At 36.5% G+C, this 26,928-nt stretch overlaps 1 protein-coding gene across 2 annotated transcripts in view; it reads left to right on the top strand.

The window, feature by feature from the left end:
• The window catches only part of AEBP2 (AE binding protein 2), a 51,794-nt gene that overhangs the window by 8,732 nt on the left and 16,134 nt on the right, over positions 1-26,928 (top strand). For both annotated transcript variants that reach the window (XM_040595495.1, XM_040595494.1), the window contains exons 2-4: positions 10,431-10,638; positions 13,796-13,903; positions 22,298-22,484. In XM_040595495.1, coding sequence (XP_040451429.1) covers positions 10,431-10,638; positions 13,796-13,903; positions 22,298-22,484 — 503 coding nt within the window. The remainder of the gene's footprint in view (positions 1-10,430; positions 10,639-13,795; positions 13,904-22,297; positions 22,485-26,928) is intronic.

Genomic DNA, 26,928 nt, shown 5'->3' with positions numbered 1-26,928 from the left:
ATTGTCAACTTGAAGATAATGTGGTTCCCAGAAATGAGTCAGCTTCATTTCTATCTTCAAGGCAGAACCACTTACAGTTTCTTGATTTGTGTAATCCTTTTGCATATGTTGTCTTTGTGCTGTCATATCACAAGGCATGTATGTTTAACCTGCTCTACGCTCACTGCTTTTCTGGTATTTTGTCATTCCAAGTTTCTTTAGTGTTACCTATTCCTCTGTATGCTACAAATCTGGTGATAACCTGGGTTTGTGTTATGTAAATATTACGAGCCCAAATATTCTAGGGCTGACAATTTAAATAATCAAAGTTAAGTGTTCCAGGAGAGTGGAAACAGCTCTAGAGAGGTGATGATTCATAACACACTTTTTCAGTCTTGTTTTGTTTCCTGTGCATGTTTGTTATTTTAAGTTCCTTTGATTTCTCTATCTTGAAGAGCTTTACTATCTTCCCCTGGTTGTATATTATCAGTCTGAAGTGTTAGCAGTGTTGCTCCCTTTTCTAGATATTTATACCTAAGCTAGACATAGCTTTACCCTATAATAAGCTGCTGCTTCAAAAAGAATTTCAAAACAAAATTGTAATGTTATCACTTGCCGTGTTGTGTAAAATTCTCTCTCTTGACTGTTTTATCTTCTACTGTATTGATTTTTTAGTAGTCATAGAACTATATAGCTATTAAATAAATTTTATGGACTTGTTTTTAAGATGGATTTGTGAATACTTTTTGAGTTTTGTTCACTTTGAGAAGTTTTTGTTAGAATAACTTAATCTGTGTAAACCATAGATTTGATTTTTAAAAAAGATAAATGCTTAAGTGATTCAGGAGCATAAGAGCTTCCAAGTGAGTAGAATCATGCAGTCCTGGAAATCACATCTTTTTCCTTTATCTAGAAGTTGCCTTAATGTTGCTTTTTCTTATTTAAAGGTATCAAGAACCTGAAGGTGCTTCTGGAAAATGCTATACCACCAAACACTACTATTTTCCTTTTTTCTCTCTTAACTTATTAGTATTGTATCTCTTACTTGCTAGATTGATTCTCCCTCACTTTTATGACGTCACTTTGCTGATATGTGCAATTTTTGCCTATTCTGTTTTTCTGCCCTTGCTTCTGAAGAGCCATGGAGTCAGTTTTGTTGTCCAGTATTGGGGGGTCTTTGTGGACAGGAGCAGATGTGAACAGAAGGTACTGCCTTTAAACCACAGTGGCAGGCTTTCACTTTATGTAGTTCTGGCTTATTGTTTTGATCCAGGTATTCTAATTTCTTGTTGCCATGAGAATTCTTTCTCTTTGGCAGCCATTTAGTGTTCTGCAATGTGTTTTTGTTCTGTTCTTGTTTTGATGGTGGTTTATCAGCATACTTTTTTCTTAGTGGTGGTAGGTTTTCCTGAGTTCAGAAACTGGTCATTATCAGTCATTAAACTATTTTGGATACTTTCTGTTTAAATTGTAGACTAATTGTTTTCTCAGGAAAATAGAAAAAAAATCTACAACTTAGAAATACGGGTAGCTGAAGTTATTTTCTGTCTGCTTTGAAGGTTGTCTCTGCGTTACTTGCTTGTTAGATAAAAAGAAACTGTAGGAGCTCTAAAGCATTACGTCATTTCTATGCCACAATCAAACTACATCCATTAAAATAAGGGAAACTGTTTTGTTTGTGAAATGTAACTGTTTGATTTGGGGAATTAAATTGACAAATCATTGAAGTTTAGTAGTAGGAGTATATCTGTTACCAATGTAGATGTATCATAAAATACCAAATCCACCAAAACCAGGGAGAGGAACAATAAAAATCATGAAAATCTTAAACTTTTCTACTCAGTTGCCAGCTCATAGTGGTTGCTCATGCTTTGTGAACTCATTGTTTTTCTTAGGATCTGTTTTAATATCACTTTTAAATTGTCGTGATCATTTGGAGAGCATAAAGCAAATGTTAATTTTAATCTGCTTGGACACCTGTGTGTAGTTGCCTTGAGCACTGCATTTTATTGCATATTGGTACCCTGATACAGATGTTCTGATAGAAACTTCATAAAGGAGTTGGCATTAAAATTTGCTTAATATTCATTGAAGGTCAGCAAAAGTTAAATCTTAGTACAAAAACATACGAATGAATTATACCTCTGCTTTCACTTAGGAGCCAATGTAGCAATTTCTGTTGTTAATCAGTTGTAGTGAGTTCAGTTGCGTCATTGAAACTGTCGGGTTTTAACAGCCTTGGTCTGCAGTTCATATTGCTGAATGGAATGTAAAAAAATTAAAAGTTAGTCATCAAATGCTTCTTGGAGAAGACACAGCAGCTCCCATGTTTGGAAGTGATGGAGATTTTATAAAAAATATAAAATTCCTAAGACAGATAGAGGAGATTCCTATCAATGGTGGGAGCTCAGAGTTGATAATTTGATCAAATGCTCACAAAGCCTGAAAAATTTTTGCTTGACCATTGATTGCATTAGGAAGTAGTGAGTGTAAATCACTTTGAATCTGGTGGCCTCAAACAACTGTGTTAGGTGGTCTGTTATTTTTGTGGAACTAGTCCGTTGGCCAGAGCTGCACACCAGAGTTTTCCACCCTTTGTCTTGGAAAGGAATAGAGTAATGGGAAAACTTGAGAAGTTTTTGTTTTCATGCTGGACTTTTCCTAGTGAAATGTAAAGAATGAGGTGCTGGGGTATGTCCCCAGGCTCCCCCCCCCCCCCTCCTCCCCCCCCCCCCCCCCCTTCTTTCTGTTTTCATTCTTCTGTTTGGATTTGGTGTTTGTAATTGAACATTGTGATTGCTGTTTGTTTTCTTTTAGGATTAGTACCTAGTTGTGATTTAGTCTTCCATGTGGTAAAAGCTTTTGTGTTGGATTCTAGGTTTTAACCCTTGAAACTGCTGTAAGAAATGACTGTCATTCACAGTGTTTCCATATTCTGAGTTTATCTGTGTGTTGCAGTTCAGTTTTCTTTCTTAAGCTTCCCTTGTGGATTTGGACAATGCCGCTGAAGCTCCACACAGTAATGACAGGGTATTTCACTGACTAGTAAAAGCTGAAGAAACTAGCAGGGTATTTTTTATTTTTATCCTTCAAATGTTCATCTACTTCCAGTGAGGTTTGTAGTATTTGGATTCTTGAATGTTAATCATGCTTTTTATCTGTGGATGTGATGCTTTGGCTGGATTATCACTGTGTACTTCAGAAGAAACCCTTTCTGAAGATTTGTCACTTGGATTAGTGTTGTGTGCAGCTTGGTGGCTATTCAGTAGTGTTGGTTGTAGTGACCCTGCAGTGTGTGTTCACTGAAATCTCTGCTTATTTTTAATTTGATGCTTTACAAGATGAGGTTATTTATTACAGGATCTGTCACAGTTGTTTCCCTTGGTGTTAGCTGAAATCATCTGGGTCCTTTGCTTACCTACTGAACATCTGGGGACTGGAAGCTAAGCATTCTCGGTGGAGGTACTGTAACTCTGAAATGAGCTCCTGTTGATCAGGCTGAAGTAGTGCTCGTTGACCCTCAAGGGCATGGTATAAGGCCCATCTGTTAGGGCTGAATTTGCCTGAGGGAAGGTTACTTCAGTTAAGGTCTGCAGGGAGTATGTTTAGCAGACGTTAAAAGTATAATAGGAAATTGATTGGGCTTTTGTGCATGTGTTCAGTGCCTGGCTCTACTATTACTTCAAGTGGACAGTTGCTAATGGGGGTTCATGGAAAGTAAAAATAAAATTACACTGTTTTTCTTTTGTTGATACTCCTTCTAGACTCCTACTGTCTGTTGTTCTGAAAGATTTAACAAAAAAAGAGAAAGAAAATATTTTGGGCATTTCATTCATTAAATTCAATGGAAGGGATTACTTGTAGCAGTGAGGAAATTGAACTCCTTGGAGAGCCAAGTGTGTGTCAATAATGGTATGTGATACACCGTTTTCTTTTATGCATTCGATAATAGGCTCGTTATATTTTCATTCATATTTAACAGTACACAATAATTAGTGCCCAAATGCGCACATGGTAAAATGTAGTTTCAGATATGTGCATTTTAATTTGGGATCATTTTGGAAATTTTTTTTCCTTATAGAAAATATTCCTGTTTACGTGACTCTGACAATGACTGACTTTTGCTCAGATCCTTAAAGCAAAAAAATAAGCCAGGACTTAAAATGATTGAAGAACTTTTTTTATTCTCTATAAAAGTGAAAATGCCTTGCAACTTCTTATAAGTTTTTAGCTATTATTTTTTGTTTCAGTTTCAGGATTGTTTTAAAATACACTTTTGACTGGATTTAACCAGCGAGACACATTTGGTTCACATGAACATATAGACTGTGCAGGCACTAACCTTTTAACATGAAAGTGATGCTAAAAAAATCTTAATCATCTTGATTACGAAGAGGTGTTATTTCTAGCTACAGGTAAAGTAGGTACAGGTGAAAATAAGACCTGAAAGAAGTGCCTTTGAGGTAATGATTTCTCTATTTAAGCTTGCATTACTGTTGTTGCTTAATGAACACACTTTAAATGTCACTTTCATTCCAAAGCTGTTGATCTCTTGGTAGAGGGAAAAATTGGAGGAGGAGGGAGAGAGATCTGACTTTTGAGAAGATTCTGTGTCTTTACTTCTACCTTTCTGCATTTGGAAGGCCCTGTTTTCCAGTGCTTGCAGACTTGGTAAAATAAGGTGTGGGTTTAGTAAGGTATTTTAGAAAGGCATTCAGTTCTTGCGTCTAGAGCTGTGATTTTTACTTCAAGTTGATTCTGATGCTTAGATTAGGATGGAAATTGTGATAACATGAGCTCCATGACTATGTTGTGCTTGCTGTAACAGTTTTAAATTTTGGTAATTAGTCAGTCTTTTGAATGGTGCTTCTTAAAAACAGCTATTGTGTATGCAAGCTCTCTCCAGCAGTGACTGTTTTTGATGCTCTATTGTTTGGGATGACCCCTGAGTTGAACTCTCCTGAAACTCAAATGTCTAATGTTCTTCATCAGGCTATGGTCTATAGATCCATTACAATGGAGCTGGAGCCTGCTTACAGCTTGGGAGCAAACCCAGACCTGTCTGTCACTAGCAATAGGGGAATGCCACAAGCGCTTAAGTTCTCTGCTCGTGTCATTCTGCTTTGATAGTGGCAGTCAGGACTTAAACAGATCTCCCAGCTGGGGAAAAAGGGCTTAGAAAAAGCCAGAAAAACTTGCTTTAACTTACTTGGCTAAATATTTGTTTCGATCTCTTTGTTTTATTACCAGTAGTTTGTCAGAATATCTGTATCTTCCTTACTTTGTTCTGTTTTCTCCTCTTTAATACACGTTACTTTCCTACTTAGAGGCTTTCTGGATTCCAGATGAGAAAGCAGAAAGATGTATTTTCCATTACTACCTTCCCTTTGTTAAGGAACTTTTTCACTGTCTTGGATTATCCCAAGCAGATAGAAAGTCAGATTGGGTTGAAAAGACCCATTCACAGATTGAAAGATATACAGATGCTATTTTGGTCACCTAGCCTGTTTTGGGCTTCCACTATTTTGGTCAGGAAAAGACTCAAGTGGACTAGGTAAGATGGTGGAGTGTGTGCACACATCTTGCCCACTTGTGTGTTCTGCCCTCGTACCCTTTCTGAAATCCCAAGAAACAAGTAAGTGGATGAACTAGCAGGTCTAACGAAAACAGTGTTGCTGTTAAGTCTTCGCAGACTTAGCAGCAGCCACAACTCTGACTATAAAGCTTACTATCATCTTTCTGCTTTATCTTGAAATGGCAAGTTGAGGGCAAGAGACCTCCCAAGTTGGTTTCTTCTCTGATGCTATATATATATACTACAAACTTTTCCCTGAAAAGCTTCTTCAGATTTTCTCAGTATGGGGAAGACTAGAGAAAACGTACACAAGCTTGAGCCATACAAGGCACTACTACAGAGAAGAAAGATGTTGCTGGTCTTTCACAGATCCTTTTCACAGCCTTTACCTCTTTCCTGGGTCACCCAGAACTCACTAAGTGAGAAAGATGCAAACTAATTCTAGGTTCTCAGTACTGTGAGGTGCCTGATCACCTTAAATAATGTTGGTTCGAGAGGTGCAGAAGAGAAAGTAAAAAAAAAAAAAAATATTTACGTTTTTGTTTAATGGGTTAATTTTTAGAGGAGTGTGTCAGGGCAGCAGGTTTCTTGCATTTTGGTGGAGCCTATCAAGAGAACCATCAGAAAACTGTGATCTTTTGTGTGACTCCTGTCCATTTTGTTTTATGAGCTGTTTAGTTTCTGTAGTAAGTCCTGTTACAGCAATATTTGTCTGTACTACTTAATGACTTCCACAACATTCTTCAAACTAGAAGAAAGGCAGGCATTCCCTCTTAAATAAAATTCTGATCTGTTATCATTCAACTGGATTTTAGTTACTTTTTTTCCTTCATTTTTAGACTATGTTCAAACTCAGTTTAGAATAAATTCTATATGCTTCTATGTGATTTCAGTGCTATGGGCAATCTTTTTTTATTCCAGTTCCTCTGATACTAGATTTTGGTATAGTGTACGCAACTCTGATCTGTTAGCCCTTAGCAAACACTTAGGCTGTTAGAACCAAACCAAGCAAACATTTAAACTATTATAACTAAATCAGCTTTTGAAGTGTTATTGGTTTCTTTTGTCACTAATAACCCTACTGATCAGAATATCTTTTGCTGGATCACTATTATTAGTTGACTTTTATATATTTTTCTTCTACAGGTAGGATAGCGCACATATATGTATATATTCATAATGCCTAAGTATTTGTATTCCTTAGGCTGTAGAATTAGAGACCTGTGATTTTGTATGGTGAGGTGGTCAAGGTCTGTTGAATTGCATTTGCAATATGAAATAGACTCTTAGGCTACAAGTTCATCAGTTTGAGGGGTTTTTTATCTCTGCTTAGAGAAATTAACCAGATAGCATGTCTGTGACCCAGAGAAACCACACACACCTGCTTGTGTCCTTCTCCCCACTCTCCTTCCCCCAGATTCCTTCACAGAAACCTTCTGGGTTATGTTTTCTCATTACTTTCCTGCATAAGACCAGGCTGTAAAACCAGGGAACCCTTGAAAGAACTGTGCAAAATACCACTTCATAGTCTGTCCTTGAGGTCACCAGCACCATGCATACTTCTGAGCCAGAAGTTTGCATATGCGTATTTGTGGGGGTTTTGAGAATGGTACTAATACTGGTAAATAGCTTTGGAAGTCTGAGCTCCTGGTTAAAGTATTTGCGAAGTACTGTACTTCAGCACCTTTCAGCTGTGAGAAAGTTAGGGTTATGTATCCACATGAAATGATCTGAGGCAGCTGTTGCAGGAGTGCTGTATCTGCAGTGCTTTGCCATCCTTGGTTAAGCAGCTTCCTGTTGGAACCACTGATCTGTGTAACATTATTGTATGCAACAGAAGTGGTCAGGCTATATGCCATTTTGCACACATTCAGACCTACTTCGAAGTACTGATTCTAAGAAAACTGTAGTTGGATAACTCAGATTCAGTTGGGGGGTAACATATAATTAATTATTCAATTTTTCCTGTCCTATTGGTAAACTTTGCTTTCATAACACAGTTCTACAGATTTTGCTTTTGGGGATAATTTTTGGCTTAGGCATCAGCTGAAGAAGGAGGGACGTTAGTCCTAGTTGGATCTATTGTGGGCCTGGCATGGTGCAAAAATTGAGTTGCTTGCAACATATTTTGGATTTAAAAGCTTCTGACAATTTCTTGGAGGGATCTGAAATTACTATTACCAGTAGCTGTAGTTAGTGGCTGTTAATGTGGTTGGGACTGGTAGCTACAGCTCAATGCTAGTTGCGTGTTATTTTTTTAAAAAGTTCTGGTGAATATAAAAGCAGCTCTTTGGGAAAGGCAGCAATATGGAAGATTCAGAACTATCTAGCCCTCTGTTGCCCACCTTTTTTGTATTTGCTAGTTGCAGATTGTGAGCTTGTATGTCATGAAAGTAATCAAGACTGCTTAGGGGGAAGGAGGAGGTGGGGGGGAATCATGGCAAGCTGTGTTTATTCAGGGTATGGAAAAGGCAAGAAAATCAAAATAGTGGGCACATGGAAAAATGCTGTGTAGCAGCAAAGAGCCTGTATGACTTTCACGCATAGAAGTCATGATTTGTGAATTGTTAGATCTTTTTTGAAATTGGGCAGGAGAGTTAAAAAAGGCATGTGGTATTTGTATAGCATTTAGGAAGTATGTATTTTACTCTTGAAAAGGTCTCTAAAACTTTCTTTTTAACTTGGAAAGCAAAAGTATAAGAATAGTTGGTCAGTTTCAGTAATAGGAGGAGACTAATGGGTTGGAAGAAGACATTGAAGGGGTCTGTGCTTGGGACATGGTAGTTAGCATTCTCATAAATGTTACCTTGCTGGTATCTCTCAGATCATAGTTTGCCTATGAAACCAAATTACTCCAGGTAGTTAAAACTGAAGCTTAACTAGAAAGCATTGCTATCAGGAATCTGTTATTCTGACTAAGGTAAGACACTTTTTATTGATAAATGCAGTAGAATCCACATGGTGGGTAGGTGAGGAGGAGATCTAACCAAGACAAATAATCTATGACATTTTCAAGATCTATCACAGGAAAAAAATTGCTAGCACAGTAATGATTTGAAAAAAGATACAGATAATGTGAGAAATTGTTAGTAAAGGCTTTTGGAGCAAAAAACCCAAACAAGCTAATAATATCTTCAAAATTTGAATAATGATGTAGTTTTTGTTTCATCCATCGCAGAATGTGCAATAAAACAATGAGGGATATGTATATGGTGATAGTAAAAAATACGGAACAGTATCTATACCTTTAGAAACAGAATGCTTTAGCATAGAAATTGTGTGCAAGTGGTGGGGATAAGAGGGATATGATAAAAGTAAATAATATGTAGAACTGAATGGGAAATTAATATTTTTTCTTTAATGTCATCAGGTGATTTTTTTTTTCCCTTGCACTCTGCTTAGAAGAATATGTAGAGACCTGCATAAAAATTACTGCTGCATATTGGGCTGTATTAGCTAAAGCTTGTCTGTACAGTCAACAGAAATCATTGTTCATCTCTACTTGGTGCCTTTAAGACTATGTCTGGATTACTGTGACTAGTTTGGAACTCATCCCAGATGCTCACATACTGGAGAGGATGCGGTGGAGGGTCTCTAGGATGGTTAGAAGGCTGAAGCAAATATTATACATGGAGAGGCTGAGAGTTTGGGTTTCTTCACTGTTAGGATAAGAGGGGCACGGTTATTGCTGTTTTCGGTGACCTGATAGGGAGGCTTGGCAGAAGGGGAGCCAGAGTCATCTCAACCAGCTGCTGAGGATGAGAGACAACAGATGAAATTGCAACACTGGAAATTCTGATGAGATGTTGGGAAATTTCCTCCCTCCCCCACAATGAGATTAATCATACATTGGGGAGATTGTTCAGAAAGGTAGCAGAAGTCCCAGGCTTTGAAAACACCCTTTAACAGCTCAGCTGGTCAAGACCACAAGCAATCTGAGTTCACTTGCTCCTGTTTGAGCAGGAGATTTTCACCACCTGATCTTTTGAGGTCCTTCCAAAGATGAGTTGTTCTGTAATGCTGTGGCTTTGTGGAAGGCAAAACCGTAAAGGTCCTAAAAGGCAGTGAACAGGTTCACAAGTTAAAAGTATATCAGCTATTTAAAGTTTTCCCAGGTAGAACATCCATGTGTCTCTGTATTTGGGTTTATGTATGGAAAGAGCACACTGCAATTTTGTTCTGGGTCAGTTTGGTACTTGGGTTTGTACCTGCCAAGATGCAGAGCAGAACGGCTGATGAAAATGACCCCTACTGGCCGGGTATTCCCACTGTGGTGTCTGGCTTCTCTGGAAAGTTTTAAAACAACAGAATGAAAAGCATTAGTTTAGAAAAAGCATGTGGTGGACACCATCCATGTGTCCAAGTGTACCTTTTAAGCCTTCTGTAAAACTTCAGTGCTGTATTCTTTTTTAAGGATCTAGTGTTAGCAGTGAATGCTGAGCTAAATACATCTCCAGTTTGACCTGGCTTTTCTTTTTCTTTTTTCTTTTTTTTTTTTTTCTTTTCCCTTTTCCCTTTTCTTTCCTCCTGGGAAATAAAAATAATGAATGGCTGTTTAATGTAGCTTAACAATGACTTTGGTAATCACATGAGTTAATTTTCTGACAAATCAGTGAATGGGAGAATTTTCCATCCCTCAATTTTGTGCCAGTGTCCAGAAGAAGATATAGGGTCGAGTAATAGTAGGTATTTTCTGGCTGTATATTTATTATAGTTAAAGTGATGAACCACAATAAATTGTAAGTTTGTGTAAGATTTTTCTTTTCAATCTATCTAAATATATCTGAAACAAAACCCCAAAGAGCTATGATTCTTATTTGTTCTGTTAACATGCAACAACTACAAACTTTCTCTCTCTCTCTCCCCACCACCCTAGCATAAGCAGCACTATTATGGATGTAGACAGCACAATTTCCAGTGGGCGTTCAACTCCAGTTATGATGAATGGACAAGGAGTTCCTGCCTCCTCTGCAAAAAGCATTGCTTATAACTGTTGTTGGGACCACTGCCATGCTTGCTTCAGCTCCAGCCCGGATTTGGCAGATCACATTCGCTCCATACATGTGGATGGTCAACGAGGAGGGGTTGGTGTTTAATTTTTGTTTTCTCCCTCTTTATTAGTTGCTAGTATTTTACTCTGATGACAGTAGCAAGTTTTGTTTTAAAGTATCAGTTCTGCAGCTAGTGGCAACTAAGTTTGGGCCTTCAGCCTGCCAGTATTAGGCATTCAGCTGTTGTCTTTTGCATAGTTCACTTCATTTGGTATTCTGTGTTTTTAATTGAATGTCTCTCCTGAAGAATGTAGTAAGTTCTTTTTAATAAACAATTTGAGGCTAGATATGCTAACTTGTCAACATCCTGAAGCTGTTGGTATATCTTGAAGTGCTTATACTTGGAATTAATTTTCTTTAAATTGTTAGTGTATGTGTTACTGCAGGTGAACTCAGGTGAAGTTGTATCTTGATTATTTTTATGAATGGAGTCTCACTAGAGGTAAAACATCTATAGAACGTAAAATAGGGAAGATGTAAGACTTGCTGATTTGAGGGTGCGAAGTCTTACCAGAACAGCTCTGTCTGTAGTACTGATGGCAAGTATACCTTCAATATAATTGCGTCTAGTATTTTTTTTAATTGAGGTGCATATATAATCATGTATATTTAAGTCGAAACCCTGGTCAAACGATGCAGTTTCCATTGGTCTCACAATTTTAATGTTTAAACCATCCTCCAGTAGAGTTATTTCAACACTGTACTTAACTACCTTCCCCTCCTGAACCTCCAAAGATCACCTTTGATGCCTGCAATACGTTGTGTAAACTATCTCCACATAAAACAGAAGCAATCTGCCCGGTTTCAACACTATATATTGCAGCTCTTGGAGAGCCAATACCAAAACTTAACATATAATGCTCATTATCTTATGACTTTATGTCCTGTCCCTTCTCCAGAAGTAATATGTTAGGACATTACACTTTTATCTTGAGTGAGTAAGACACTTGAATAAAACACTAATTTGCATGACTTTATTATGTAATTGTGTCACTGAGGCAGCTGTAACTGGTTGTATTTAGCTAAGGTTTTTTGGTATGGTTGGACTTTCGGCTTCATGTTCGGCTTTCTAGTTCAGGCTCTAAGCAGAATCATCCATCTAGTGAGCTGGCTTTTTAGCCACCTATAAGATAGTTTCTGTAGTTCTGTTTGTAGGTTTCTAGAAGTATTACATGAATCCTGGATGAAACAATGAAATGGATGAGGTGTACTGGTATCTTGTGGGCTTTCCCATAACTGCACCTCTGGGGATCTTCGTTACCCATCCATGACCCCTTTTCAATTCTTAAAAAGGGACTAGAAGATTTTTCAGGGTGGTTGGGTTGTGTGTGGGGTTTTTTTTGTCTTTTTTAAAAATTCTGTTCACTTACATTCCACGTAACATGATTTGTAGATATTATTATGAAGAAAATGTCAGACTGTTTGTCTTTCTGAAGGAGGAGGTTGTTGGAAGCACCTGGTGTCTAGTAACTGTTGCATTCAGTTCACACTTTTTATCCCCCTACTGGAGCTGGTTTACTTTGAAAAATTCTCCAACTTGATGCTATGGAAGGGGACTGATCCTGGCTGGTTTGTTTCAAGGATTTGTCTGCCACCTGCTGGTGAGGTGTTTAAGTGGTGTTAGAAGTTGTATTCTTATTTGATTTGATTTTTCAGATATTACTTACCTACAATGGCTATAAATTTGAAGAAAAGGGGGGGTTGTAGTAACTGCTTATTGAAAACTTAAAAGCAATGTGATAAACGTCTTTGTATGGTAAAATGTATATTTTTAAGCTAATACTGAGATAACAGCTTCAAACTAATCCAGACAGATCCATGAAGAGCCCACAAAACTTTTTGACAAAATAGTTTTACTTACCGGACTTTTTTTTTTTTTTTTTTTTTTTTTTTTTCCACAAAAATACCAGATTCAGCTTTTTTACAAGGTTCACAAAAAGCCCTGCCTGAACTTCTGGCAAGTTGTAAAACCAGGGTCTTGGTTTTTGGAGGGATTGCATTTCCATGACCTGTAACTTCATAATGACACTCCTTTGAGTGCCCTGCAGTTGCTGATGGAAATATTTGAACAGTTACAGAGCTGTTGCAGAGCCAGGAATCTCAGAAATTCCCATTCTGTGGCTTCAGGGGGATCTCAAAACTGAGGAGTGGCAGACACCAAAGGTTTAGGGGGGGTAGGGCCTTCATGTGTCGGTAGGTCAGGATCACTTGTACAGACATGCATGGTTTTCAGCTTTGTATTAGTAAGCTGGGTTGTACTTATTGTACAGCAAGTACATAGCACTCCTGTGGCTGCTCTTTTGTTTTGAAAAAAATCAATCTTTTGAAGATTGAGTTTTATAATCTCCCAAAGAGAATTAATTTCCATTTAGTTTCCTGAAGTTCTGAAAACCTGTATGGTGGTCAGTGCTACTCCCTGATACTGTATTTTGTTGCCACAAATAAGACCTATACCTCACTTCACACAGACCTGTTGAGGGAATTCTAATGAAAGGCAAGTTCATTGAGCTTTTTTATTCTCTCAGTTATAGATAGATGTGAGAGGAAAGACAAAAGAGTAGGTTCTACTCTTAATGCACTATTGTGCATGTGACTGATCTGTGCACTAGAATCACAGAACACCCAGAGATTATTATTATTTTTTTTTAATCCCATGAGGAAGTGTAACTTTCTTCATCAGGAATTGAGTATAAGGCCCTAATTAGAGATACCCAGTATTCCATAATACAAAACTCTGGTATGTAAACAATTGTATTGTAATTAAGAGTTTTCAGCTTCTCATGCTCAAAGGATGAAGTTATTAATTGCTTATGACAGTAAATAAATTATTTTATTTCTGTATCTGCTACCCAGAAAATGCGAATTTTTCATTTAAAAATGACCTGTCTCAGTATCTGGTGGATACAGCTCTTGAGTGCAGATGCAAACTCTTTACAGTGGATGCTGTGGCTCTTGATTGTGTGTATCTGCAGGAGCGTCTGTGTTTTGATATTTTTTTCCAGTGACCTCCTTTTTTTTGAATTCTTGTGATTGTAATTATTTTTATCTTGGTGAGATATGAGAAGTAGTTGCAAAATTGTTCACAATTCTTTGAAGTACTTTGTTTTGTGAAAACAGGCTTCTTTGCTAATGTGGTTTTCTTTGTGTTTTCTTTGACGTGTGTAAACTTACCACATTTTTACTCTATTAGGTGTTTGTTTGCTTGTGGAAAGGTTGCAAAGTATATAATACACCTTCAACAAGTCAAAGTTGGTTGCAGAGGCACATGCTGACACACAGTGGGGACAAACCTTTCAAGGTAAGGTTCATTGTAAGATACATAATTTGTTATTTTAAGAGTGATCCTATTTATTTTTCCTGATTCAATATATTAATTAAAAATGGCATCACAGCAGGATTTCTTAAAAAGTATCCAGCGAGCTGAGCTTTCATCTTTGCAGTAGTAGTGCCCAAAGGTCCTGTTCTGTTATGAAGACAGGTGAAGATCCTACTGTTGCTTTCTCTGTCCCTGTTTCTTTTAGCCTATAAATGGTAGGAGAGTGTAAAACTAAATAGTACTGAACTTCCATTTTTTTGCTTATTTTCCAGTTGAGCTGCTTACACTGTAACAGTGAGATATTTTGCCTCATGCTTTACACTTTCACATTAAACTTTGGATCATGCCTGATGGTGCACATCCAGTGCTTGAGGAAGAACTGGTTTTGTTAACAAAATTCAGTTGAAACACAGTCAGTGACTGGTTAACCTCTCAGAATAATAAGGAAGTCAGGAATGCAGGACCGTTGAGCTGACTGTTTCCTGCATAGTATTTTCTAACTTTCTCTTTCTTTCTCCCCCTAATCTGTACCTGCAATTCTAGGTATAGTAGTGTTTATCATTCCCATATCCACCAATCCGTTATTAATGAGTTGCTTCATCCTCTTATGGATACAGTTGGGGCAGTTCATAGCTGTCAGTCCTGCATCACTTGATGGTAAGTCCCACCCACACTACTTCAGACTGAAGTTCTCCTTCCATATAGGATATGAAAATGAATTAGTTTTCTGTTTTGGTTTTTTTGTTTGTTTGTTGTGGTTTGGTTTTTTTTTAAAAAAAAAAAAGTTTAGGTAGCATTTTATACCTTCCTCTCCCTCACCCCCCAACCCCACCAAGTTTTAGTCACTGTTTCCCTCTCCTCTCTTTCTTCTCAGGTAGTATCTTCTGCCTTTTTTTAAATTTTATTTATTTATTTTAAGGCAGCTTTATTACTGAAAAATAATTTTGTGTTACAGTGATGTCTTCCAGAAGTTACTACTTCTACATAGCTTATAAACAGTAGTTGTGACAGAAAACAAAACTAAACTCAAACCTAGAGAGTAAAAATAGTGCATTGTATATGAAAAAGTTTTTTAATAAAGGCTAGACTTTTTTTCCATACTGAACTGTGTAGTTTAGTCTGAAAATTTCTGACTGAGAGCGAATAGGAACAGATAACTTGCTCTTGAGGTTATCATACCCTTTGTTCAAAGGAATAAAATTAGCATGCTTTTGGAAGCATTGCATAAGGATCGTAGATCCCTGAAAGTTTGCAGATATGATTGTTCCAGCAACTGATCAAATCTTAGGTGCTAATCCCTGAATAAAATAAAAAAAACCCCACTCATCAGAGGAAACTTGTACCTTAGGTCATTTTGGGATTCAGTATTTTACATACCTTAAAGTATAATGGCAAGCTTTAGTGTTGAGGGAGTCTTTCAGTAGGGTAATTTGTAACTTAACTTGATCTAAATCAAAGAAACTAAATTTTAGAGACATTGCGTTTAAAAAGAGGTGGGCATAGGTCAGAAATATCAGCAGTACTTTTGAGTCTGTCAGAGTTCCTTAGCAAAGTCAGTAAAAGTTGGTATCCCAGGTTTTTGGCTTGACTAGTTACAGCTAGAGCCCTAAAATTTACAACAATTAGTTCTAATAATAATCTTGTGTTAAATGTGTTATTTCACCAGCTGATTTTCTGTACTTTCTGGTCATACTAAAGGAAAGAACAAAGCACAGGCTAGGATTGCACTAGTTAATCATCATGTGTCACTTCCGCATTTTTTCCTACTGTTGTCTTTAGTCCTTCTGTTTGTTTTTATCTCTGTATTTCTCAGTCTGTTCCTGGGGGCTTTGAATGGAGGATAATTGTGGTCTCAGTAGAATTTTGTAACATCTTTTGTTCCCCTGTCATTTATGCTGAATATAGGCTTCAGGGCTCATACATAAGTGTCTGTGGTAGCAACCTATTAATTAACTAGCCCCCTTTCCTCGCTTTTTTTTTTTACAAGCTTTTGAAACCTACTGTCTGATAGAAGAACACTTAGTGTTGGAAATTAGTCTTGATTGGGCAAAGAACAGCCATTACTAATTGTTTTATGTCAGTCATTCAAAAACAGAGCAAATGTTTCCATTTGGTGCATTTAGCTGTTCTTATAAATCTGGATTGCTCACATTTAGGAAAACCCAAATTTTTTCAAGTCAGAGTTGGATTAAGGACCTCTTGTTCTTGATGATGAGCAGACAATATCTCCCAAAACCTAAATTACAAATGAAATTTGTGTTGTGTCATGTGAATATACTTACAGAGAACTTGCTGAAAATACTTAGTCATTCAGTGTTACATTGAAAAAAAAATAAATGAGTGTCAGGATTTTTGAGGGAAGCTGTAAAAAGCCATAATGGAAATAGTATAGATACGTGTTTCTGTCTGAAGAACTGCTGTTCAGGATGCTTTTAAGAAAAGCAAAGAATCTTAACTAGGAAAGTGACAATTAAAAGCATGGAAAATTTACTTTTGTAAAGGTAAAAGCAAAGTAATCATATAATGACCAGAGGATAGCGTAAAAAATATATGGCAGACTGCCATGTTCTTATTTCTCTAGTCAAAATAAGAGAAAACAGTATTTTCTTAAATTGAAAGGTAGTTGGGGACTGTCTTAGGCATAAAGCTGTCATTGGCATTAGAACTACTCCATTAAGGATATGTCCCTGGCCTGTCACCCTTTTGCTTGCAAATGTACTCGTTTTATGTAGTTGCCCATTTTGGGTTTAATTATCTATTATTGTGGTACACATGGTGGTGTCCTTTGATTAAAAGCTGTATCCAGCTGTAAATGAGCTGCTGTGCTTTCATATTAAAAGGTCTTTGTGGATTTACCTGCCCTTTCCATACATTTGAATGAACTACAGAGTCACATAGTTTATATGTCACAGAAGTGAACACACGTCTAAATTACAAAGTCAAAATGTTTCATATTTTTATAATTTTCTCCTGGGTTTTTTGTATAGTTTAGTGTGTCACCCTCAGCATTAATATTGCAATACCTGTGTCACAGAAAAAGTAAATTAATCTTTATCAATATCCATTTTTGAGACCTCTGTTATGCTAGCTCCATTTTTATATGGGGCAATATCCTGGTAGTGCATGTCGAGCCCCTAAGAAGGAGACATTTTATATCTGAGTTATCTAGTGAATTAGGGTGATGGTGGTGGGGGAAGATACCCTAGATCTCTGGGCAGATTTTAGGACCTCAGTTCCCCTTTAGTTGTCATATTGCTTTTCTGTTCATTCCCTCCTTTTTCTTCTAAGTTTATAATACTGATAGCCTTGGATTTCATGTGGAACGCATGGATGGATTTTTTTGCCAGTGTTGGTTTTTTTTTTTTTTTTTGAGGCCATAATCACTAACTTTTGTTACTGATAAAGTGTCTTTTCCTAGGGCACCCACCAAGCCCTTCACCAAAGAAAAAGTGTCTGTTAAATGAGAGATAGTAACCATTACAGCTAGTTCTCAGTCTCTAGTCAAATACTGTTTCTGCCAATCAGCATGCTTTTCCAGTCCTACTTTTGGTAAGCGGAGTTTCCTAGATCTGTTTTTCTTGTCAGGAGGAACAAACAAACAGACTGGTCTTACAGAACATGTATCTGGTTGAGAACTTACTGGCCGCCTTTGGCCCGCTCTTGGGTATTTTTGAAGTTATGTTGTTCCTCTTAATACCTGAAGTTAATGGCTCGTGCTGCTGGAAGTTTTCTCTTTGCGTATTGCAGTCTGATTCCAGCCATCGTGGTGTTTTTTGGATTTTGGTTTTTTTTTTTAGGTTTTGGTTGTGTTTTTTTTTTTCCTGTCATTGTAGACATTCATTTAATATACGTATTCTCAGAGCATGTAATTGTTTCTCTGGAGATGTTAGTGTGTTTGTGTCTGATTTTACATTCAGAGTTGAGAGAGAAAAACCTAAACATTTTTCTTTTTTAGTTCTGTTATTACATAATTTTTGCAGCTTTTTAGAAAATGGTGGGATGTTGTGGTGTATGATCAACATGTAGTGATGGTCGTGTCAAGGGTTCAGCAATTTAACTTTCAGACTTTCAGAACATGTAGACAGGTAGATCTAGAGGTATAATCTGCTGAGTTAGAAAACTGATGCTGGTAGCTGTCTTTGGCAAGCTGAGAAAAAGTGAATGAAGAAATTCTTGCTTGTCCTAAACTTGCCTGTTACAAATAGTAAGTATTTGAACAATTAATGTGCTGTGACAACCTGGATTTTCCAGCATGGTTGCTGGTACTCAAAAAAACAAACAAAAAAACCCAAACCCAAAACCCCAACAAAGTACTACTCACCATACCTTGTTGCTGTACAGTGTACATGCTGTACGTGTTCTTGAAGACACATCAAATGAACTCTTAAAATGTAGTCTGGGTGACCAAATGCAAAATGTTAGGCACAATGAAAGGAAAAATAGTAGAGCAAGCACAAAACAGTGTGAGATTTTATGCAAAATAATTGCATATAGTAATCTTCTGTAAATCTAAGACTGCGTGTAGGTGTGCAACCAACTGCTTTCACATACTGATTCCAGTGGGTGTGCTTCACATCAGTCATGCAAGGTTTGCTCATGTGGGATGAAGGCTTTCAATGACAATACACAGGTTTATTGCAGGCTTTTGTCCTTTGTTAGAATGGGGAGAAGAAAGTAATAACAAAAATGAAATTTGGTGCTCATTCTGCCACCTGTAACTCCCAGAATTCATTAAATGGTGACTGCATTTGATACGACTCTCAGTAGAGTAGCACTTGCTGAAATGTAAAAAACACAGCCAAGCAGTTCAGTCCTCATTTGAAATTTGTGTATGTTACTCTTTTGGCAGAATATCTTCAATTCATTAAGAGCATTGCAGATGCAGTTAGAAAATGTAAATGCATTCTACCTGAACACTTAGATGTTGAGATAGTATGAGAGTTTATCCAGATGTCTAAAATATTACTGTGAGATTTACTGGAAAAATTACACATTGAATATTCTAAAAAGGACATTCTGAATTTTGAATCTAGAAAAAAAACCCTGTATTGCTAGATATTTTTATATCCTGTTTGTTAAAGTCACTGGTCATTACTGCCCATTAATAATGGTGGGTATGGGTACACTGGAGAAATTAAACTTCTTACGTGTTGACTTATTTTCTCTTGAAGTAACATATCCACCAATCCGGACCCAATCTATCATATTTAAAATTGAATGCAAAATGTTGAGATTTAGGTTTTGGGGGAAAAGTAAAGAGATTGGTTTAAAGTTCTGCATAATAGTCGAGTTTGATTTATTAGAAGCCCTCTAGATCTGTATAATTATTTGGTGGGAAGCTGATTTGGTGTGACTTACCGTCCAGAGATCCTGAAGTGACAGCCTGAACTGCTCCTTTATCTTTGGAGAGAAGAGACTTTACCCATTAGTAACGGATTGCTGGATATATTATTTTAGAGAAAAAAAAATAAAAAGGAAAAAAAAACAGGTAAGATTTTTCTCCTCTTCTACTATTTCCTGTCTACTGCAAAGGAATTCTGTGTCATCTTTGATATATCAGCTGTTGATTATTTGATGACATGATCAGGTAGTCTCAAAATATGTGATTCCTAAATGTAATGATTTCTGCAAATACTTCATTCTGTGGCTGCAGGCTGTAAGTAGGCTTTCTGGAAAAGATAATTTCTAGTTGCACATTTTATATATTGAAGACTTAAGGATGCCGGTTTGGGGCTTCTGAAAGTAAAATGTGTAGAGCAAGACAAGTAAGTGGTAGCTTCTGTAGATAATCTGTATAGAATATCTGTGCTTGTTTTACATGACTAAAGTCAAGTTACGACAGTGTGAGTCAAACTGTAGTTTGTCATAACGGTGTTTCCCATCTGACAAGAAATACAATTAAGTCTCACGAACCTGTGTTTTAAAAAGTTTCAGAAACTTGATACGAAGTTTGTGTTATTTTCAGAAGGTATTGCCTTTTGATATTACACTTTATTAAACTTGGAATATGCTAATGGATGCACTGTACCAAAACTTCAGTTTGTTTTTTTGACTTCTACCAGGCATTGACAAGGCTGAAATTTTAATTTCTCTTTCTGATTGAACTTCAGGGTATGGAGGCTATTTTTTTTGTGCATTTTTTTTTAATTGTGTATGTCAGTATTTGTAGGATCAGAAGGATCCAGAAGCTGAAGTTAGGAATACCTTAATGAAAGTTAAATCTAAGTTTAGATTTAGTTGCTTGGTTTAGTTTCATGAAACTGTTTTTATGGGCAAGACAGCTATTTCAAGGAGGATAAAAAACTATTTGAATTAATGCACACATATATTTTATCTGTATTTGATTTTGAATTTGATCATCTTTTAATACAAGTAAATGGGTCACATTCAAGGTCAGGTTTGATGGGGCTACTAATCCAGTAGATGTCCCTACCCACAGTGGTGGGGTTGGAACTGGATGATTTTTAAAGGCCCTTTCTAACCCAAACCATTCTATGAATCTGTAAGTATAAATTGTAATTGTCAGTATTGATTTTAAGTAATAAATACTGCATTGAGGTTGCTGTAGTTTAAATGAGATCATGTTCTTGAGTTTAGAATTTCATAATGTGCTGGCATTTCTTACATTGTAAGTCACTAAAATATAAGTATACAATATTGCTGCTGTTTGAGCACGGGAAATTACAGGGCAAGCTAAAAAGGCGTAGGTAGGTTTTTGGTAAAAATCTTCACAATTATGAAGATAGTTACTAGTGAGAGAGAGAGGGAGGAACAAATACAGTGTGAAGATCCTGAAGTTCTTTTGTCAGGGAATTACATGTTTGTAGTTAGCTCAGTACTTAGAAAACTTCCCCTAACTACTTCTGTGGTTTTTTCCCCCCTTAATAAAGGGGGGAGGGGGGGAACCCAAAATAAAAATGTGAAAAATACCCTGCTATTTTTTGTCTTTTACTATCTTGAAATATATATATATATATTTTCAGTCCTATAGCAAGTATTAAGTGTTTGGGGTTAATCTAGGTTTTTCTCTTCATGGATGCTGCATTGTTTTATGGTGCTCATGGAAAACCATTTGCTAGGTCTGAAGCAGAAACAGACTTTTCAGTCTACAAACCATGCTGAGTGATGTTTTCTTGTCTTTCAATCAAATGTGCAGACTTGGGGCAGATTACTGTAAGAGCTTGCAAATTTGTCCTTCAGAGAAAATTTAGCACTATGTATATAGTTGCAGTGTTACTTAGTCCTGAACTCTTGTTGGAGCTGCCTCATCAGTTTGCTTTGAAGTGCTGGATAAGAGGGGTACAGGTGGAAGAGCTGAGAAAGAGGGGAAGGAGCAGAACAGATGTGGAAGAAGAACTTGCCAATAGTTTAGAGTGGTGTGGGGTTTTTGCTACTGGCTGATCAACCACTGTTCTCTGGATCAGAAGGAAAATTGGTCATGTGGATACACAATTCATTGCAGCCAATGATGGAATGCATATCTTAAAATGACCTTCCTATTACCCTTGTAAGCTCAGAGCACAGGAGAAAAGGTTTGTGCCTCCCTCTCCAACAGTATAATTTCAATACTGATTTTGAAAATTAAATAATTTTAAATAGAAACCAAATACTTATAAAAATACCAATGATTACCATAGCCAGTACTAGCTTAGTTGCACATATCTTGTGATTTCTGTTCAAGTATTGTTGGATCTTTTCTTATTTTTCTGTTTGAGAAAAGAGGGCATTTTCTTTAAATAAGAACTTTCTTAAATAGCTCTGAAATAATAGTAACATCCCAAAATAAATGCATAAATTATTAATACAACTTTCAAGTTACTGAAGTTAAAGGTTTAGATAGAACTATAAGATAACTGTTTATTGACTTTTTATAGCATTTATAAAAAGCATTAACCTGTTTCAAATTTAACATGAGTAAGAATGTTTTATTTTACTTCTGACTTGTTAAAAGAAAGGAGGACATTGGAGAATGTTAGTTATCAAATGCAGAAGATTGGAGAGCTGTTGAGAAATACAGAATAACTGCAGTATTTTGAAAGGTGGGAATATTAGTCTATGAAGGGGAAAGTTCTTCAGAAGCATTTATTTTCTGTATGAAGGCTTTCAGTGTATTTGGTTTTATGCTATACAATATTCTGGAATATAATAGAGCATAGAAAAAAATCTTTATTCCATGGAATAATTATTGAGAGTTATAAATTTCTACCTGAACTTTATTTCAGATTATGTTTGTTTTTAAGAATTGCATGGTCATTAAGAATTTGCCTTCCTTTTAGTGTGTTTGAGGTTGAGCCAGAAAAGTCAAATGGAAAGATCCTGTGAATGAGTGCCTTATAGCACGCTGATACAATAGTTGTTCTGGTTTCTTTTTCTCAGTGTGTAGTTGGTGGGTGCAATGCCAGCTTTGCATCTCAGGGAGGACTTGCCCGTCATGTGCCCACACACTTCAGCCAGCAGAACTCTTCAAAAGTTGCCAGCCAGCCAAAGGCCAAAGAGGAATCTCCATCTAAAGCTGGAATGAATAAAAGAAGAAAGTTAAAGAACAAGAGACGACGATCATTACGTAAGTATTTCCACTTAGAAGTTCTTGCAAGCTTTGTCTTGGATGGGAAGTTCCTCTTCAATGTGGTTGTTTCTCTGCAGGTGTGAGTCTGGTAGGGTTGGTGATCTCTTTAGCGTTATATTGTTGGCATCTCTTGAGATGGGAGGAAAGCAATTCCAGATTCTGTTTGTGTTCCTTTTTCAGGTAAAGCATCTATGTGTTTGGTAGAAGAGATCAGGTTTCTGTGAGCAACAGTTTGAGTTTATGATTTAAAGCTGAATTTCATTTTTAGAGTTGTTTTTTCTTTAACTATATTACTATTGGAAAACTTTCTGTTTAGTGATGAGATCCGAAGTTCGGTACTGCAAACAGAGACTGCGGATTCATATAAATCAGAGATAAATGCATATTATATAAGCTCTCTTTCAAGCACAACATTTCATTAACTTAATGATAGTTTTATGAGCATAACCAAGATCTAATTCTGGGCAGATGTGACTTGCTGGGGTTTTAAAATCTTTTTCTGCACAGTTAGTTGACGTTCATTAATTTTGTATGAACCAATGTGCTGAGAAGTGTGATGTATCATTTAAAGTGAGGATTGTTTCCTCTAGCAAGTAGTAATCACTTATGCAGTACCTTTTCTAGTCAGTTTTGATCCAGTTGTGCGATTCCGGAGTTGTCCTAGCATCGGTGATAACCATGTCAAATTTATTTAGATTGTCACGCACAGAAATGGTTGGAAAAGACTAGGCAATTATTGAAGTATTTAACTTTGTTTTTTAACTGCTTGGGATGCAACTTTCCAGTACTGAACTGATTATTTGCTAATTTTAAACTGTTACTGGGACAGTTGCATTTTAGAGTAGAGACATGTAAAAACCCATTTAGATTTTTTTCCTGCTGGTACATCAACAGCTGAAGAAAAAACTTCCATTGATTTTTACCTGTGGTGTAAAGTCAACCTTGCAGTACTGGAGAGAAGGGCAGGATACCATTTTTATGAACCACTGGACCTGTTACATCTCATACTGTCCACAGAAACGGAGCTGTGTTCGTAAGCAGACAGTTATTTCAGTTCTGTCTCCTGGGTGGTGGTACAAGTTTAGTGATGATGTGCTGGAGAACTTGTGTTGCTTTGTTGGGTCAGTAATTCTTATTTTTCCAGAACTCTTCTGTGGTAAACACTTGGCTGTATCTATCTCTGTGTTCCTGTGAAGAAGTAAGATTTTTCAAACAGTACTTACAACAATGGATACACATAGTAGTGGTCTAAGGGAATTACTCCACCCATGTGCCGTGTTTCTGCCTTGAAGGCAAAGAACCCTGTCCTGGACAGTACCAGTATCACCTAGATTCTGAGAAGTTTATTTTCTGTGTCTGTCTTGCACACAGCTGTGCAGTTTAGTGCTGGAAGAGCCACTGTTAACTTCAGCTACGGTGACTTTTTTCTTTCATTTTTTTTTTATATATGTGAGCAATTTGTATCATTAAATATCTAAAAGTGTAAATTACAAGAACTCCTCTGATTTTGACACTGATTTAACATTCAAAGAAGGTGGAAAGAGAATTTGACTTCCAAAGAGCTTTCCCTTTCATCTAGGAATCTATGTAAATGAGAAGGAAGGCTGATCAATGAAGGGTTATGTGGTCACTTTGCAGTATCCTTTACTTCATCTTAGATGTTAGGAAAGAGAGGATTACTGAAAGAGTTGCAGGTTCCTGAAGGATTATCACAATTTATTGTCTGCGTTATTCAAATAAAATATAGATGTCTAAGACTGGTCACTTCAAAGTTTTCACTTTCAGAGGTTACCGAGTTGCATCTTGGCTTGCACCTCCAGATTGATTTTGTTAGGTGGCTGATTTAATGTGTTTTAATTCGGTTCCGCTTCTCCCCTGCCCCACTATATGCAGAAGTAGTTTTTTAGGTTGCCGTTTTATTAGTTATTGATGAACTTTATTGACTTAAAAGTTTTATATCAGTGCTTTGTAGTTAAAACTTCAAATTACCTGCTAAGATGTTTACTGCAGAATTGTTGAATGAGTGTATAGCAAAGAAAAAAGTAAGAAGTAAATATTATGCGAATCTTAAAGATCAGACTGTGGTACTTGAATGGTCTGCTGTCTTGATCAAGTCTTGCACAGGAAGAAAAATGACATCTGCTTGAGCAATTTCTTATCTTCTTGCCTCTTGAGACAAATGCAGTGCTGGCTGTAGAGTTTTGCCTTAAGGCAGAAATAATCTCTGAGTTGGGAACTGACTACTGTAATGTATTTCTCCAGAGGGTACGCGACCCAGAAATGGATCCAAAGTTGATGGCATTTTCTGATTGTGCTAACTATTGGTAGCTTTTCTTTAAAACTTTGTGTGGATTATTGTTGATCAGGTGACCTTGACAAAGGGCTGATACAGTTTTGCTTATCGTTCTGGTTTTTAGCTTAGTTTTACTTAGTTAAAGAATGTTAAAGTGTGCAAGTTTGTATGTTTTGTCTTTACCAGAAGAATGGGGAAGGGCAAGAACCGTTATCTAAGAAGCCACAATAACAAAATAATAGCATTAAGTATTTTCAGTCTAGAGTGTATAAAGCTAGGAACATAGACTTACATTTAGATATTTTAAAAGTGTCCAAAAGGAGAGGTGTTGAAGTTAAGTACCAGGTTCTTTGCAAGTTGGGTCACAAGAAGTTACGACAAATGGGTGTAAAGCAAGATCCTATGTGATAGTGTACAATGTGTTTAAATCACAAATAATCATTTGATGAAAAACTACAGTTTTGCATCACAAAACGATTTTTTCTTGTGAGAAAATGTTGTTGTAGTGTTCTTTGTACCTCCTCATGGTTTGGTTAGACCTTGGCTATTTTTTGCAAGTTGTAAGTGGCTTAGTGAATATTTATTGGCAATTGATGGCTAATACATACTGCTATTGAAGCATCCTCTTATAAATTCTTAATAGTTTAAATACAGCAAACTAATAAATTTGCTTCCTCTGTGTTTTATATCTGAACATTACCTTTCTAACAGACATTAATGCATAAATAAAAAAAGGAGACTTTATTGTGGCTTTATATATGACAAGGGCATGATCTTCTACCTTAACTGTAGAGAATTCTTACTGTTAACTTGGTACTTTTTTTCTCCATTCTTTGGTAATATCTTGCCATTCTTGAACAGTTTTCCATTTCTTTTTTCCTGTCTGTAGACAGCATGTGTTCTTTAAAGTTTGGAAATTAGTACTTCTATGATGAAAGCGTGTTTTACTATAGACACCCCTATATAGCTGGTTACATTATTGGTGATATAGAGACTGTCTGATTTGTTATACAAACTTTGACGTTGCAGAGTAATTCAAGATTACAGTCACAGCTTTCTTTTTCTTCTGGATAGAATTGTACACATGCACTGCTCTATGTAGTCTGTCATTTAGAGGTACAGAGCCAAACATATTTTAAGTATCTATCTCTCAAATAGGTCATAGTATTGCTATTCTGAAGCTACCTCAAAGAATTTTGCAGAACCTAAGATTATATTTACAATATTGTCACTTGCTTTTTGAATAGCTAAGATGACACTGTAGTTATTAACAAGCATGGTAATCGAGTTCACTGGAGAACTGTAAGCGAGATAAGGAAACTTTCTGTTCATGGAATTGACGATAAGACTATGTTAGTTATGTAACACATGGAAATTAATTTAGTAGGCTACTGGTATGAAAGTTTTAATTTATTTGACTTAAGTGATGTGTACTTGGAACTTGTATTATGCAGGAAGGGAGATACCTTACTCTGAAAATACTTCTGAGGAAGTAAATTTAAGATACATAGAAGGTACAGCATTAATACTCAATAGGAGATATATAAAACTATTTGTATGCCTTTGACAAATTATGCCCTTTCTTTTGCATCTGTTTAGTGTTATCCAGTGGTAAATCCTGGAGAAATTTGCTGTATGATACCAGAAGCAAACATTTGGGGTTATCTTTTCCTTTCCACCCTCCCTTCCTTCCTCCCTCGTATTTATTTATAAAATATTTATATGCTTGCATCACTGACCACCTGCAGCATGAGCTGTGGTTGTATGTTACCACTTAGAGTGAGAAAAGATTTCAATGAGATGATTGCCTAATTGGCAGTATCTGAGAGATAGAGTAAGGACAGAACATAATGCACAGATGAATGCTTAACTACAGTTTACAGTTAGTCCCAGGAGTGTAGCAAAGACTAGCTTTAAGTGGAGTTTGTTTTGAAATAATGGATAGATAACCTTGATGAAAAGGAATATAAAAGTTGTTTTAAATGAAGACAACAGAACTTTTGAATCAGTTTTTACAGTATAGAATGATAGTTGACAATGTAATATCAACTCCTGTTCTTAGTTTTAATTTCAGTGTGTTATATAGAGAACTACTGCTGTCATATAAGACTTAAATACAAGTACTTCTATTCATGCTTATTTGCTCGT

This window comes from Falco naumanni, chromosome 5, assembly GCF_017639655.2.
Source record: "Falco naumanni isolate bFalNau1 chromosome 5, bFalNau1.pat, whole genome shotgun sequence".
NCBI classification, from domain to species: domain Eukaryota; kingdom Metazoa; phylum Chordata; class Aves; order Falconiformes; family Falconidae; genus Falco; species Falco naumanni.
Note: the sequence above shows the minus strand (reverse complement) of the source record. Positions and strands in the feature narration are given on the sequence as shown.